This window comes from Octopus bimaculoides, chromosome 24 (genome assembly GCF_001194135.2).
Source record: "Octopus bimaculoides isolate UCB-OBI-ISO-001 chromosome 24, ASM119413v2, whole genome shotgun sequence".
In the NCBI taxonomy this organism is placed as follows: Eukaryota; Metazoa; Mollusca; class Cephalopoda; order Octopoda; family Octopodidae; genus Octopus; species Octopus bimaculoides.
This window is the reverse complement of record NC_069004.1, coordinates 21,869,713-21,883,818: the sequence shown is the minus strand read 5'-3', so window position 1 is coordinate 21,883,818 and position 14,106 is coordinate 21,869,713. Positions and strand designations below refer to the sequence as shown.

Genomic DNA, 14,106 nt, shown 5'->3' with positions numbered 1-14,106 from the left:
CTGGACTGGCTTGTGCGGGTGGCACATAAAAGACACCATTTCGAGCGTGGCCGTTTTCGTGCGGGTGACACGTAAAAGCACCCACTACACTCTCTGAGTGGTTGGCGTTAGGAAGGGCATCCAGCTGTAGAAACTCTGCCAAATCAGACTGGAGCCTGGTGTTGCCATCCGGTTTCACCAGTCCTCAGTCAAATCGTCCAACCCATGCTAGCATGGAAAGCGGACGTTAAACGATGATGATGATGATGATGATATATATGTGTGTGTGTCGCATGTGTTTGTATATTGTTATTATTGTCCTCTTAGTTAACAAATAAACAGATAAATTGACATAATACAATGTCTTCAAGTTGATGAATACCACCTATTCCCTTCCATTTTCTTATTGCTATATAAATTAAGGGTAAAATATCCTTTTACCCGCACCCATTTATTGCACTTGAAGGAAAAACACTAGTGTAATTATAATTGGGTATTCTTCCGGCAGTGTATTGGATAGATATTATCCCTTAGTGGGTTGGATTCACAACCCCTGACATTCTTGGATGTGTGTATATATATATATATATATATATGCACACACACACACACACGCGCGCGCACACCTACATACATACACACACAACAGACAAAATGTAAGTGGGAGTGAGAAAGGAAGGGCAACACTGAATATTCTTTTGCATAATTTCTGAACATTAGTCTTATTGATTTATCTCGTTTCTGTGACAGGTACATAAAAAGGTGTTGGAGAAATATAATAAGCCTGAGGATGTGCTGCCAGGCTTTCAGGGCAAGAAATATCCACTGCCTTCTCAACCAATTTCCGGAATGTACAATAAGTCTGGCGGGAAAGTACGGCTTACCTTTAAATTAGAACTTGATCAATTATGGATAGGTACAAAAGGTATGTATTTTTTTAAACTAGGTACAGCAATGGATTGGTAGTAGTCATTGGTTAGTCTCCAGTTGCTTCTGATCTAACAGACATGATCAGTAATATTTTGTTCATGACAAATCTATCTGAAAATATTTCAGCCACAGTATTCTTTTTTATTTCGTTTTAATTTTTTAAGGGTGTGATTTTCATGGATATTTGGCTGCTATTTCTAGTTAAGCCACTTTTTAGCTTCTTCCTTGTTGGCATGTACAGTTTGTTAGAACTGTGTATTATGTGCTTGAATATGTAAATGTTTTGGATATGTTTGTGTATGTGTGTAGTTTGTATGTTAGGATATACATATTTGTGATGATACTTTGTGCATACATATGCAAAAATGTACACTTGTATAATAGATATGTGCATTAATGGTACATGTATATAGTAGCTAGTGTGTAATATTTTGAACAAAACCGTCATTCAGAGGGAGAAATTTAAAATGTTTAGTATAGAACTGGCAAAATAAGTTTACTAAACCTGTTTGTGTATTTATTTTCATGTCATGGTGAACAGTAGCACCATTTGTTACTTTGCTCCAAACATTACAACTCATTCCCCCATATACATAGCATACAAACCTACTGTATTTACTTGAGTACTGTATTGTCTCAAATATAATGTAACCCAACATTTTGTACCTAAAAATTAGTGATATATATTTTTATCCTGTTGTCTGTTTATTTACATTCTAGTATAATGTTAGCATCCAATTTTGATTCTGATGTTTGTGTATTGAATTTCTTGCATTATAAATGCACTATTCAAATCTGTGGACTTTTAATAACCACTTTGGAGTAATTTCATAATCTGTTTTAATCGAATAATTATGGATAAGTTCAAATGTAGTGCAGAATGATTCCAAATTATCTAACTCTGTGTAGTGACTTTTTTTTTTCAGAAAGAACTGATAAAATTCCCATGAATACCATTAAAGCTGTTGTCACAGAAGCTTTAGAAGGACACGAAGATTATCATATAATGGTACGTGTATTCTTTTATTTTTTTACCTGGTTTTAGTCAGAGTGTAGCTATACTAGGGCATAGTCATTAAACATTTTGTTTTTGTCTTTGGTCAGCAATTGTTATTACCGTTTTGCTTCTATCTAAAAATCAAAGGAATTGACTACTCTTCTCTTCAAACTTTGCTTTTGTGGCCTGGCCATCAATGTTTTGAAACTGACCTATTTTACATTACATTTCAGACAGATTCAGCACTGAGTTGCTGTAGCAGAAATATCATTATAGCAAATATTGTGCACAGTACCACAGATTTGCTTAACAGTTGCTTGACCATAACCACTTGAGCATGTCCTTTAGTGGATGACACTTTGCATCTCTGATCATTTGCAAGAGCACTGTGGGGAGCATCATAGCCATGTATTGAGAGGAATTCTTTGGGGTTTGAATAAATGTAACAAAAGTTTGAAGGAACTGTTAGCCATTTTTCATACTTTCTAGGTGTAAACAAATAGGAAATAACAGTTGCTACCCAAGGACAAAAATCATGTTACACAGTAAAGCCTAGTACTTTCTTTGTCAAAGTTGACCTGGGCATAAAGAGACAGGACCAAATACCACTTGGTATTTTTGTTTGAGGTGATTCTGCCATCTCTTGCCAATATATAAATGTGTGCATGTTATATACAACGCACACACACACACACACACTGGTATGGCTGTGTGGTTGATGAGTTTGCTTCCCAACCACATAGTTTCCGGTTCAATCCTGCTGTGTTGCACCTTTTAACAACTGTAGCCCTGGGCCAACTAAAGCCTTGTGAGTGGATTTGGTAAGTGGAAATTAAAAGAAGCCCATCATATTTGTGTGTGTATGTACATATATATATATATATATATATATATATATATATATATACACACACTTGTCTTGACAGTGTGTGATTGTCATAAATGAATATCATTTCCAATATTCTGTGGAAACATGTCTGGCCATGAGGAAATATTACCTAGGTTTGAAACAGGTAAGGATTGGTGGAAAGAAGGGCACCTGACCATAGGAAATCTGCCTCAACAAATTTCATTCAACCCATTCAAGCATGGAAAAGTGAACATTAAAGCAATGATGATGATGTTTACAAGCAAATGTGTTTCTTATTTTGCCAATAAAAGAGTACTGCAGTTGTTCAATAAATCAAACTGGTTACTCATAGACTTATAGTATAAGTGGCTGAGTATTCCTGGCAGAATCAGTATGACTCGGAACTTTTGAATTATAGGAATATCTGAGAGGCTTCCACAGTTTCCATCCCACCTACCCACTATCACTCCAGACTTCAGCTGATTTAATATTATAAAAGATGCCACAAAGTCTGATTGAATTTGGCATCTCAAGGCTGATGCATTTTAGGCATGGCCGGTGCTAAGAAGTTTCTGTCCTAATCACATGGTTTAGGGTTCAGACCCACTGCATGGCGCACCCTAGGCAAGTGTCTTCTACTATAACCCTGGTTGACCAAGACCTTGTGAGTGGATTTGGTTCACAGAAACTGAAAGAAACCCATTGTGTGTGTGTGTGTGTATATATATATATATATAATATACACTTTTTTATAAATAAAAAATAGAAGTATCGAGTGGGTTGGTAATAACAGAAATAAAGTAAGTTTTGAATGCAGGATAGCTGTGGAAACAGCCTAGAAAATTGGATAAACATCTTTAGAAGATGGGGAAAAGTTGACAGCAGGTGGCTACAGAGAATAGAGTCTTGTACCTCTCAGAGGTGTGTGTGTGTGTTACTGTCTCCTTGCCTTGATATTATGTGATAGTTGTGAGTGTTACCATCATGCAAGCAATATACTTCATTTCTGACATTCCATGTAAACATATTCAGCTATGGGAGAAATATTACCTTCTTTGGACACTGGTAGGGGTTGGCAATAAGGGACAAGGAGGGTATCTGACTTCAAAAAATCCACCCCAACAAACTCCATGCAAACATGGAAAAGTGGATGTTAAAACAATGACGTGTGATATGCCCCCATGTTTCTATTTGCCCAGTTCCACTGACAAGAATTTGGTTGGCATTGAATCTATGTTATCAGATGCTTTATGCAAGGTGCTGTGCAGTAGATTTTAATATGATTGCATCAGATACTTCTTAACCACAAGAATATATTCATATATGTGCATACTCACAAACATGCACACACACACACACACACACACACACATATATTCATATTCACATACACTGCTGCACTGAATCTTAAGATAAATGAAAGAACTGCTGAAATGAACTCCTTGCAAACTGATATATTTGACTATTTTGCACTATAGATTCATTATTGGTAAATAGAAAAAGATATACGAAAACCTAAAGAAATGTTTAACACTTAATGTACAAAATATGCATTGTATGAAAACTAACAATATTTTGCTTGATCATAAGTTTAAGACTATGACAAATAACAAATGAAAACAATGAACAAGGGGGCTCAATAGTTACCATTCCTGCAAATAACTTGAAAAATTTTCCGTGGCATACTTGACACAAGTGTTTGCAGGTGGTTGTCCAGAATGTTACTGCCTAGCAAAGAGCATCTGCAGTCTCAAATTGCATTCCATTTTTGTAAACATTTCTTGCCATCCATCTCCAAAGATTATCAATGGGGTTTAGGTCAGGGGAACTTGGAGGATTATTCAGGAAATAAACGTTATTTGTTCTGAAGAAATCCTTTGGCTTGTGAGCATTATGGATTGTAGCATTATCCTGTTAAATCCAGTCTTCTCCGCAAAAGGGCCTTCAGTCAAAAGTGATGCCTGCTCCAACATGCCAACTTAGCCAGTTGCTGTTTGATGCACCTGCACAATCTGAAGTTCCATGGTTCCGCTGTACAAGGAAGCATCCCATACCATGATAGAGCTTCCACCACTGTGCCTCATTGAAAAAGTCTCCAGTGGAATATCTCATCTGAGAATAAAACTTTCTTCCAGTTGTGAACGTCCCAGGTCTGGTGATTCTGAGCAAATTCTAAACAAGTAGTTTTGTGATGTGGAAGAAGATGGGGTCTCTTTTAAACCTTTCTCTGTCAAATGTCGTTTTTATTAACCTTGAGTTGCATTCCACGTCTGTAAGTGCCTTAATCTGGTTTGATGAATCACTAGTGTCCCATCGAATCCTTCTACTCAATGCTGGTGAAATTTTCTTTGGTTGGACGGTCAATTTTTTTGATCCATATGCCTCAGTCTTTTAAGAAGTTCGCAATGGTGGTTTTACTGCAACCAATTTCACTGGAGATGGCATGTTGAGAAAGACTTTGCTTCTGGAGCCCTACAGTTCTACCACATTCAAAATCTGTCAATATTTTAGCTTTGCCCATTGTTGTTGTGAAATAGGCAAGGAGTGACTGGCAGTTGTTGACACGGAGAAAGCTTGGACATAAATGCCTGAATTTTTATAGTTTATACTAGATTTAAACTTTTTGTCATGGTCTTAAATTTTTGACCAGCAAAATATTGTTCGTTTTCATACAATGCATGTTTTGTGCATTAAATGTTAAACATTTCTTTAGCTTTCCGTATATCCTTTTCTATTTGCCAATTATGAATCATCATCATCATATGTCCGCTTTCCATGATGGCATGGGTTGGACAGTTTGACTGAGGACTGGTGAGCCAGAGGCTGCACCAGGCTCAATCTGATCTGGTAAAGTTTCTACAGCTGGATGCCATTCCTAACACCAACCACTCCAAGAGTGTAGTGGGTGCCTTTTACGTGCCATCGGCACAAGAGCCAGTCAGGTGGTTCTGGCAATGACCATGCTCAAAAGGTGTTTTTTATGTGCTACCTGCAGGGAGCCAGTCTGGCAATACTGGCAACGACCATGCTCGAATGTTGTTTTTCACATGCCACTGGCACATGTGCCGGTAAGGCAATGCTGGCAACGATCACACTCGAATGGTGCTTTTCACGTGTCACCGGCATGGGAGCCAATCCGTGGCCCTGTCAATGATCACGCTTGGATATGCTTCTTTTAACATTCCAATGGCACGAGTGCCAATCAGGCGGTACTGTCATCGGCCACGGCAGTGATTTTGATTTGTTTACACTTGCCTCAATTGGTCTTCACAAGCAAAGTTCATTGTCCAATGAATGAGGGGTACTCATAAGTGGGCCGGTTACACCCCACGTTCGGATGTGCTTTTAACATTCCACTGGCATGAGTGCCAATCAGGCAGTACTGTCGTTGGCCACAATGAAAAATAGTTGAATATATCGGTCTGCAAGGAGTTCATTTTGGCAGTGTGTATATTCCCTTGTGTGTGTGTACAAATACACACACATATATGTACATATCTACACAACCACATATATCATCATTGTTTTAGTACATCTTTTTCCATGCTTGCATAAGAGTATATTTGGCAATGCACTTTCTATTTTTCCTCATCATTTAACAAAATGACAGTGAAAGGAATTGGAGTGGCTGGGAGGTAGGTATAGGGGATATGTGGAAAAGTATGAGTGCCAAAACTCGAGTGTGTCTCTGTCCTTAAAAACTCTGGGTGTGATTGTGTTTTAATCCCAGGTTAATTTTGATCAAGCAGAACTATGATTAAAAAAGTGTTGCACTGTAATCATAATATCTTTTTAGGGATATTTTGGACTACATTATCTAATATGTCCCCTTTTAAAATGGTAAAGTGTGTTTTGGCTGCTATTTCTTGTAGGTTAAGCAACTACATACATCAGTGGTTTCCAACCTTTTCTTTGCTTTGCCCTTCCCACAACACATTTAATTTTTTACACCTTCAAAACTCAATTTAACCCTTTAGCATTCTGTCAAATTAAATACTTATTTATTCACATTGTTTTGAATTAATCATTCATTATCTTGTAGCTTCAAGATTTCAAGGGAGTGTTTGTATATTTTTAGAATGACATAGTAGGGCAGGTAGGAGAAGCTAGATCTGGCCAGTTTAAACATAAAATGGAAAGAATGTTTGGGCCAGATTAAACACTACAGGGTTAATAACTATTTTTTTGTTTTTACTTGAACCCCCACACAGTGTTGTGGGTGAATAAATTGAACTAAAATTATAAGCTTTTGACTTACTGCATAAAACGCAAATGTAAATTGAGGAATTAAGAAATAAATTGTAAATAGTAAAATCAATTAGATTTTTCTGCTTCTTATTCATGACTTTGTCAAAACTTGGAACTTGTTGACAGCGATCCAAGGGTCTGCTGTGGATTCAGGTGATTCCTAGATTGTGCTTTGATTGACAACAGCAAGCTGAACCGAGATATATGGTCGTCATCATCATCATTGTTTTAACATCCACTTTTGCATGCTTGCATGGGTCAGATGAGAGTAGTTTGAAGAAGAATTTTCTATGGCCAAATGCCTTTCCTGTCACCTACCACAACCACCACCACCACCACCACCACCACCACATGTATCCGTGTAAGGTTATAATTATAATCTCCCTGTCTTTCAAGCAACAAGCAGCCCAGACAGGTTTATGTGGAAAACTGGAAGCAAACAACACTGTATGCTAACAGAGATCATGCGACATGTCGAGACATATTGAGAAGCCCGGACATGCTTTTTTTGGTGAACTGGTGGGAGCCATTGTATACAAACCAGCAAATGTGAGGAAAATAAGAACTCTCTCTCTTTTGCTCTCCCTCTCTCACACACGCACACACACACACACTCTTATATGATTGGCTTCTTTCAGTTTCCATCTGCCAGATCCACTTGCAAAGTTTTGGTTGACCCAGAACTAAAATAGAAGACACTTTAGGTATGCCATGCAGTGGGATTGAACCTGAAATATATTGCTGCAAGTGGAATGAGGGTACAGCTCTTGGCCGTAACCTCTTACAGGTTACATCTACAGATGTGGAATTTTTGGTGTGCTTAGTAGAAGTCATTTTTAAGAACTCATTAATTATTTTATCCTGTAAAGTAATTTCAATTAAGTTAAATATACATTCTCTGTTTGCTACACCCCCTGAAATATATAAAATATAAAGTCTATACTTTTGTTTACTACATCCCGTAAAATGTCATCTCATATCCCCTAAAATAGAGGCTTCCTTGTTGGCTTTTTTTAAAACAACAGAAAATGCAGTTTGTATATTTATTTAATCCTTTAGCATTGAGAAAACTCTTTAAAATACAATGCATGTATATTCACATTGTTTTGAATTAATCATGCATTATCTCATAGCTTTAAGATTTTGATATGGTTAGGTGTGAGAGGCCAGATCTGGACAGTTTAAACAAAAAGGAGGTAGAATATTTTGACCAGATATGGCTGGTTTAAATACTAAACATTTAAGAAACTGTTATTATAGTGTCCCCCCTCCCACCTTTTTTTGTCCCTATGCTGACTGTTTTTCTCTAACATATTAGTGTTTTTAAATTATAATTTTTTTTTTCTTAATTTTTAGGGAATTCAGCTTGGAACAACTGAAGCATCTCGTTATTGGGTGTACTGGGTTCCAGCTCAGTATGTAGATGCCATTAAAGATGCTATCCTCGGCAAGTGGCAGTATTTTTGATGTGGGATGGAGGCAAGCAGCACACACAAAAGAGAAAAAAAGAGGAAGATACAAAAAAACAACTTTGTGCAGCATCTGGCAATATTAGCAACTGACTGCCCAGAGTGAAGAGTTCTTCTGTGAAGAATTTTTTTCCTGGTTTCTATCCCTACCATCATCACATTTGCTGGGCCAGGTATCAGTTGGCAGCACTTCTTTTTGCAATTTTACTGGAAGGTGGTGTTTGGGCCATCATTTAACAGCATTTGTCATGTTGCTATATTTTGGGTCTTACCTTAAAGCCATTGGTCCTTGCTATTTATTGTGTCTCGACACATGAGAATACATTATTGAAATTTAATGTAGCATACAGTGTTAACAGGCACAATTCTTTCTTGGCCAAACTTGTCTCAAATTAAACTCTCTTAACTTTTGTTCTTTTTACTTTGAATGTAAAATTAAAAACCAGAAAAAAGGGGTTTTTTTTTTGTCTTTTTAATTTCACCAAACACTTCATCCATCCATGTATCCATCCATGCTTGCTGTCTTGACAGTCTGTCTGTTATTTGATTGTGATTTTATTTTGTTAATTATCATTTTCCTTAATTAAGATTAGTTTTCTAATTAGTTTTGAGACACAGTATGTGTATGTGTTCATATTTTCTAGTTTCTCTGCTACTTTATTTAAACAATGATTTGGATGTGCACAAACCAGTGGGAGGCAATGCCTGGCCCCTTCAACACCCAAACAAACCTACCCTGCACTCCCAATACTTCTTGATTTATTTTGTTAACGCGTCTCTATGCAGCTAGCTGCCCGCTTTTGGAACTATGGGATACCAAACAAGTATTGAACACGTATTCAATATAACTGATTCTATTGTTAATCTCTTCCTGATTAAAAGCACTCTCATTATTTCTTGTGATATTGTCTTTATGTGTGTGATATATAAACATGCATGAACACATCCATATACATATCTACATATATGCATGTGTAGATTTGTCAACGTTTGTTTTGCACTTGTTCTGGTGTGTTAATTTCATTACAAGTTCATCCCCATCCCTGTCTGTGTATACACCCAGTAGGGTTTTGTCAATGCTAGTCAAGTTTTAGTTGCCTCTATCTATCAGGAGATCCATAATTAACTTAAATATTTACTACTAGAGAAGGGCTGTCCCTTTTACCTCTCCTACTCTCTATTAACCATGTCTGAGGAACCGAATTCTTTGTTGACATCTGAGTCTTGCACAGCTTACATTGCTACAAGTTAAATTCAGACAAGTTTGGCCTGTCAGAATTGAATCTCGCATCCCAATCTGTCAGATTTGAATATTTTGATTGCCCTTTGCCTGCTCTATTCATACTCATCCACCCTCTCCAATCTGTCAGAATTTACAATTTTGATGACCCACCACCCTCCAATCTTTTCAAAATTTACAAATTTCATGATTGTGGTTATATTAGAATTTTTTGGATGTTGATGTCAGAGTTGATTCATGTCCTCTTCCTCCCCTGCCCCTGTCATCACAGCAATTTTTTTCATAAATAATTCTCAGTTCAGACAAGCTCAGCCTCCTAACCAATTATTGGCAGTACCAAAAGATAAGATTTTTTTCTTTTTGTTTTTTTTTATATCAGAACTCTGCCTGGTCTGTTTGAATGTTTGTGATTATATAATACATATATCTATCTTATATCAGTTAGAAGCAGTTTTGTCTTGTAGAGATAAATAAGCTTAAACCTGAATCTATCTGTCTGCCCTCTGCTATTTCATAGAGAACTTTACTTACCATAGACGAAAATATTTAAATGATTTTATAGCTAAGGTTTCTGTCTTGCTGTTTTAATTTCTTTATTTCTACAATATTCCAAAATGTTCATGTAGTACTTGGGTATTTTGCATACATAAGGGTTATTTCATTATTAATAGTGTTGTTATTATTACTATTTGTTTTTAAAAATGTTTTTCCAGTAGTTAAATAGCTAAAAATTCCAAGATTATTTTTGATTTGATTTCTGATGTTTTAGTTTGTTATTTATTATGAACATAGTCACACAAATGTGTACACATGCACACGCACACACACACACACAAACTCATATATGCATACAAAGCTATATTTTAAAATTAATTTTATTACTGCTTAATTTTGGTTTGTTTAGCTAAAGAATATAAATTACACACACTAATGCATACATTTAACATATTTTGGGGGGTTTTTTTTTGTTTTAATCCTGCAAAACTCTGTACTCACATTGTAATGTTTTTGTTGTTTAACAATAAGCTGTTTCTTCTTCGTCCATACATTTCAAGTCTCCTCAACTTATTTTTTATTATTAAATTTCATTTTCCAATAATTTTCTCTCCTGGCTTTAAAAACAAAAGGAAAAAAATTTTTTTTTTATTTTGACTCGTTTTTGTTTTATTTTCTAAATACTATTTTTTGATTAATACTCTGACATATTTTTTCCTCTTTTTCCCTTCTTTCACTTTGTTTATTCTAATAATTTTATTATCCATCACACTCCTTCTCTCTCTCTCTCTCTGTCAATGCTTTTATTTGCTGTTTTGTTGATCCCTCTTTTTCCTTCTCTCTATCTCACATGACAACCTATTGTTTAAAAATGTTTTGTGTTTGTCATGAATATTTTGTCGAAATTTGGGAAATAATAAGAAAAATAATAAAGAATGTCGAGAGTAAATTTTTCTTTGTGTTCCTTAATGTCATCACTTGATCTTTTAGTTATTACAGGTAAAATGCCTTGTATTGAGCTATTATATCCTTTTATGCTTTGCATTCAAATCCTACCTGATATTAATAAAGGAAACAGCAATGAGTCAACAGTGAAACTATTATGGAAGCAGTATCAAAGTTCTCCTTCAAGCAGTACCCAAAATGGCTTATCTGGTGTTGTAGTCTGGGCTATGGTACTCCAGGAAACAAGATGAACTGGTCATTGCTAGATTGTCTTTGGCTGAACATTTAATTATTCAGGACCCGTGGTACTGTGTCGGTTACAATGGTGAAGGTTCCAGTTGATCCGATCAACAGAACAACCTGCTTGTGACTAACATGCAAGTGGCTGAGCACTCCACAGACACCTGTAGATCTCAAGGAGATTCAGTATGACGCAGAGTGCGACAAGGCTGGCCCTTTGAAATGCAGGTACAACTCATTTTTGCCAGCTGAGTGGACTGGAGCAATGTGAAATAAGGTGTCTTGCTCAAGGACACAACACATCGCCAGGTATTGAACTCACAACCTTACAATCATGAGCCAAATACCCTAACCACTTAGCCACGGGCTTTCACAGGATACATCCAGAGCTAAACAACAACAAGCAACAGTCAACTACCAGGGTTCATGTAATCCACTATACATCTTATCACCAAGGTTCTTGTGGTTGTTTTATATCATTATTGTGAGTGCTATTACTACTTCTCAATCTTGCTGTAGATAACCTCTCCAGTGTTGGTGATACAGTTAAACTATTCCAAAGTGGCTTGTAATTGGAAGGATAACCAATTGTAGACAAATATGTACAATAACAAAGGCACGGACATGATTGTGTGGTTAGAAGTTTGCTTCCTAACTACATTGTTTTGGGTTCAGTCCCACTGCATGGCATCTTGGGCAAGTGTCTTTTACTATAGCCCAACAAAGCTTTGTGAGTGCATTTGGTATACAAAAACAGAAAGGAGCCCACTGTGTGTGTGTGTGTGTGTGTATATGTATATATATATATATATATATGAAGATGGAATAGGCAGGGCAAGAGGAGATACATGGAATGGAGAGTCACTGAAGAGGTTACAGAGTGTGTGATGAAAGAACTTTGACGGACAAATGAATTTTAAAAAATAATGATAATAAAACTAAAGCAAAGATCAAATAAATAAATGTGTGTGTTTAATTGGCAAAAGATGACCATCCCCAAGTATAACAAAATATGTGTGTGTGTTACTGTCTCCTTCCCTTGACTTCATGCGATAGTTGTAAACAACAACTACATCCAACTGTAGAAAACCCACCTCAACAAATTCTGTCTGACTCATACAAGCATGGAAAAATGGACTTTAAACAGTGATGATGGTGAGCAAAGGTTTGGTGTTTTCTCTGTTACTTACTGTATGTACCAGATGACAAAGGATTGTGATTGGTGGCATGGGAGGGAAATCTGCTGAACCAAGGCTAACACGGAAAAAGGAACATTAACCGATGATAATGATTGCTATTGTGAAGATTATTGTCACTGATACCATTATTATTGGATACAAGTAACTGAAATGGGGTTCCTCTGAATGATCTCTGGAATAACATTACTTGACAGGGTGCATAGCTCAGAGAGTCTCTCTTGGTCGAGTTGCTACTTCTTCACCAAAAGGTCACAGCTCTGGTGCTACAGACATGTGATTACATCAATGCTGGAAAGAATTGCATGACAGATTCTTCAACCCAATCCAGCAGGCTAGGACTACATGTTCTAATATCTCATTTAAGAGACAGGCATGGCTGTGTGGTAAAAAGTTTGCTCCCTAACTACATGGTTCCAGGTTCAGTCCCACTGTGTGGCACCTTGGGCAAGTGTCTTCTACAATAGCTTCAGGCTGACCAAAGCCTTGTGAGTGGATTTGGTAGACAGGAACTGAAACAAGCCTGTCATATATATATATGAGTATTTATATGTGTGTCTTTGTATCTACTTGACAACTGGTATTGGTGTGTTTACTTCCCCATTAGTGCTTTGGCAAGAGAAATCAGTAGAATAAGTACCAGGTTTAAAAAGAAAATAATTACTGGGGTTGACTAGTTCAACTAAAATTCCTCGAGGTGTATGCCCCAACATGGCTGCAGTTTAATGACTGAAACAAAATAGAAAGAAGGATAGACCAAGAATAAAATGGTTGGATAAGATCCATAGTCTCAGTTGGTCAGACTTGGGAATCCAGCTGGAAACTAATTAATGTTACTTCTGATATGGAAGAAGTGCCCAAGAACTTTATGCCAGGAATAATGGGTGAAGATGGGTTTTTCTAACATTAAATTGCTAGTATTGGATAAAATGTTTTTGCGATATTTGTTCTGATTCTCTAAGCTCAGACCCTGCTTGGGTCAATTTTGCTTTTAATTTTTCTGAGGTCAATAAATATATACTTGTCTAGAGGAGTAGCTTGGTTGTATTGCCTTAGTGTCTGTTCCAGATCTGTATGTTCTGATTTCAAATCCCATTTCCTTTTCACCAGGAAGGAAAAAAAAATGACCATTTTATCAAGAGTTGCAATCAACAGATAATAGTAGTGTAGTAACGCCGTGCGCATGCGTAGTCTCACGCATGCGTGGAATTCAACATCCAAGCGTTTCCCGCTTTATTCTGTCTCTTTCTTACTGGCCAGCGATTGAGCATGGACGTGTCTAGCTCGCTCCATCTTTCGAACTTACGCTAGACAGCTCACATCAACATACCAACGTCCCAACAACCATGTTCTCACACACAGAAGGCGCCTCAACAAACAAGATTAAAGCTGTATATTTTCCACCATGAATAAATATTGTTGAGTTGATAGTTTGGAGTTCGTGCGTTCTGTTCATTCTAATTTAATATAGGAAAGCAGGTGTACATCTAATGATGTATAACCAACTTTCCTATAGC

The 14,106-nt window shown here is 36.8% G+C and overlaps 1 protein-coding gene across 3 annotated transcripts in view; it reads left to right on the top strand.

Annotated features, from left to right (window-relative positions):
* LOC106880221 (ubiquitin domain-containing protein UBFD1) overlaps positions 1–11,157 on the top strand; it is a 45,408-nt gene extending 34,251 nt beyond the window's left edge. For 2 of the 3 annotated variants that reach the window (XM_014930083.2, XM_014930084.2), the window contains exons 6-8: positions 730–904; positions 1,836–1,918; positions 8,361–11,157. In XM_014930083.2, the coding sequence (XP_014785569.1) occupies positions 730–904; positions 1,836–1,918; positions 8,361–8,471 (369 nt within the window). In that variant the 3' untranslated portion in view covers positions 8,472–11,157. Of the gene's footprint in view, positions 1–729; positions 905–1,835; positions 1,919–7,400; positions 7,554–8,360 lie in introns of all 3 variants that reach the window. The other variant, XR_001410724.2, reaches the window with a different exon arrangement.
* Positions 11,158–14,106: the final 2,949 nt, after the last annotated feature.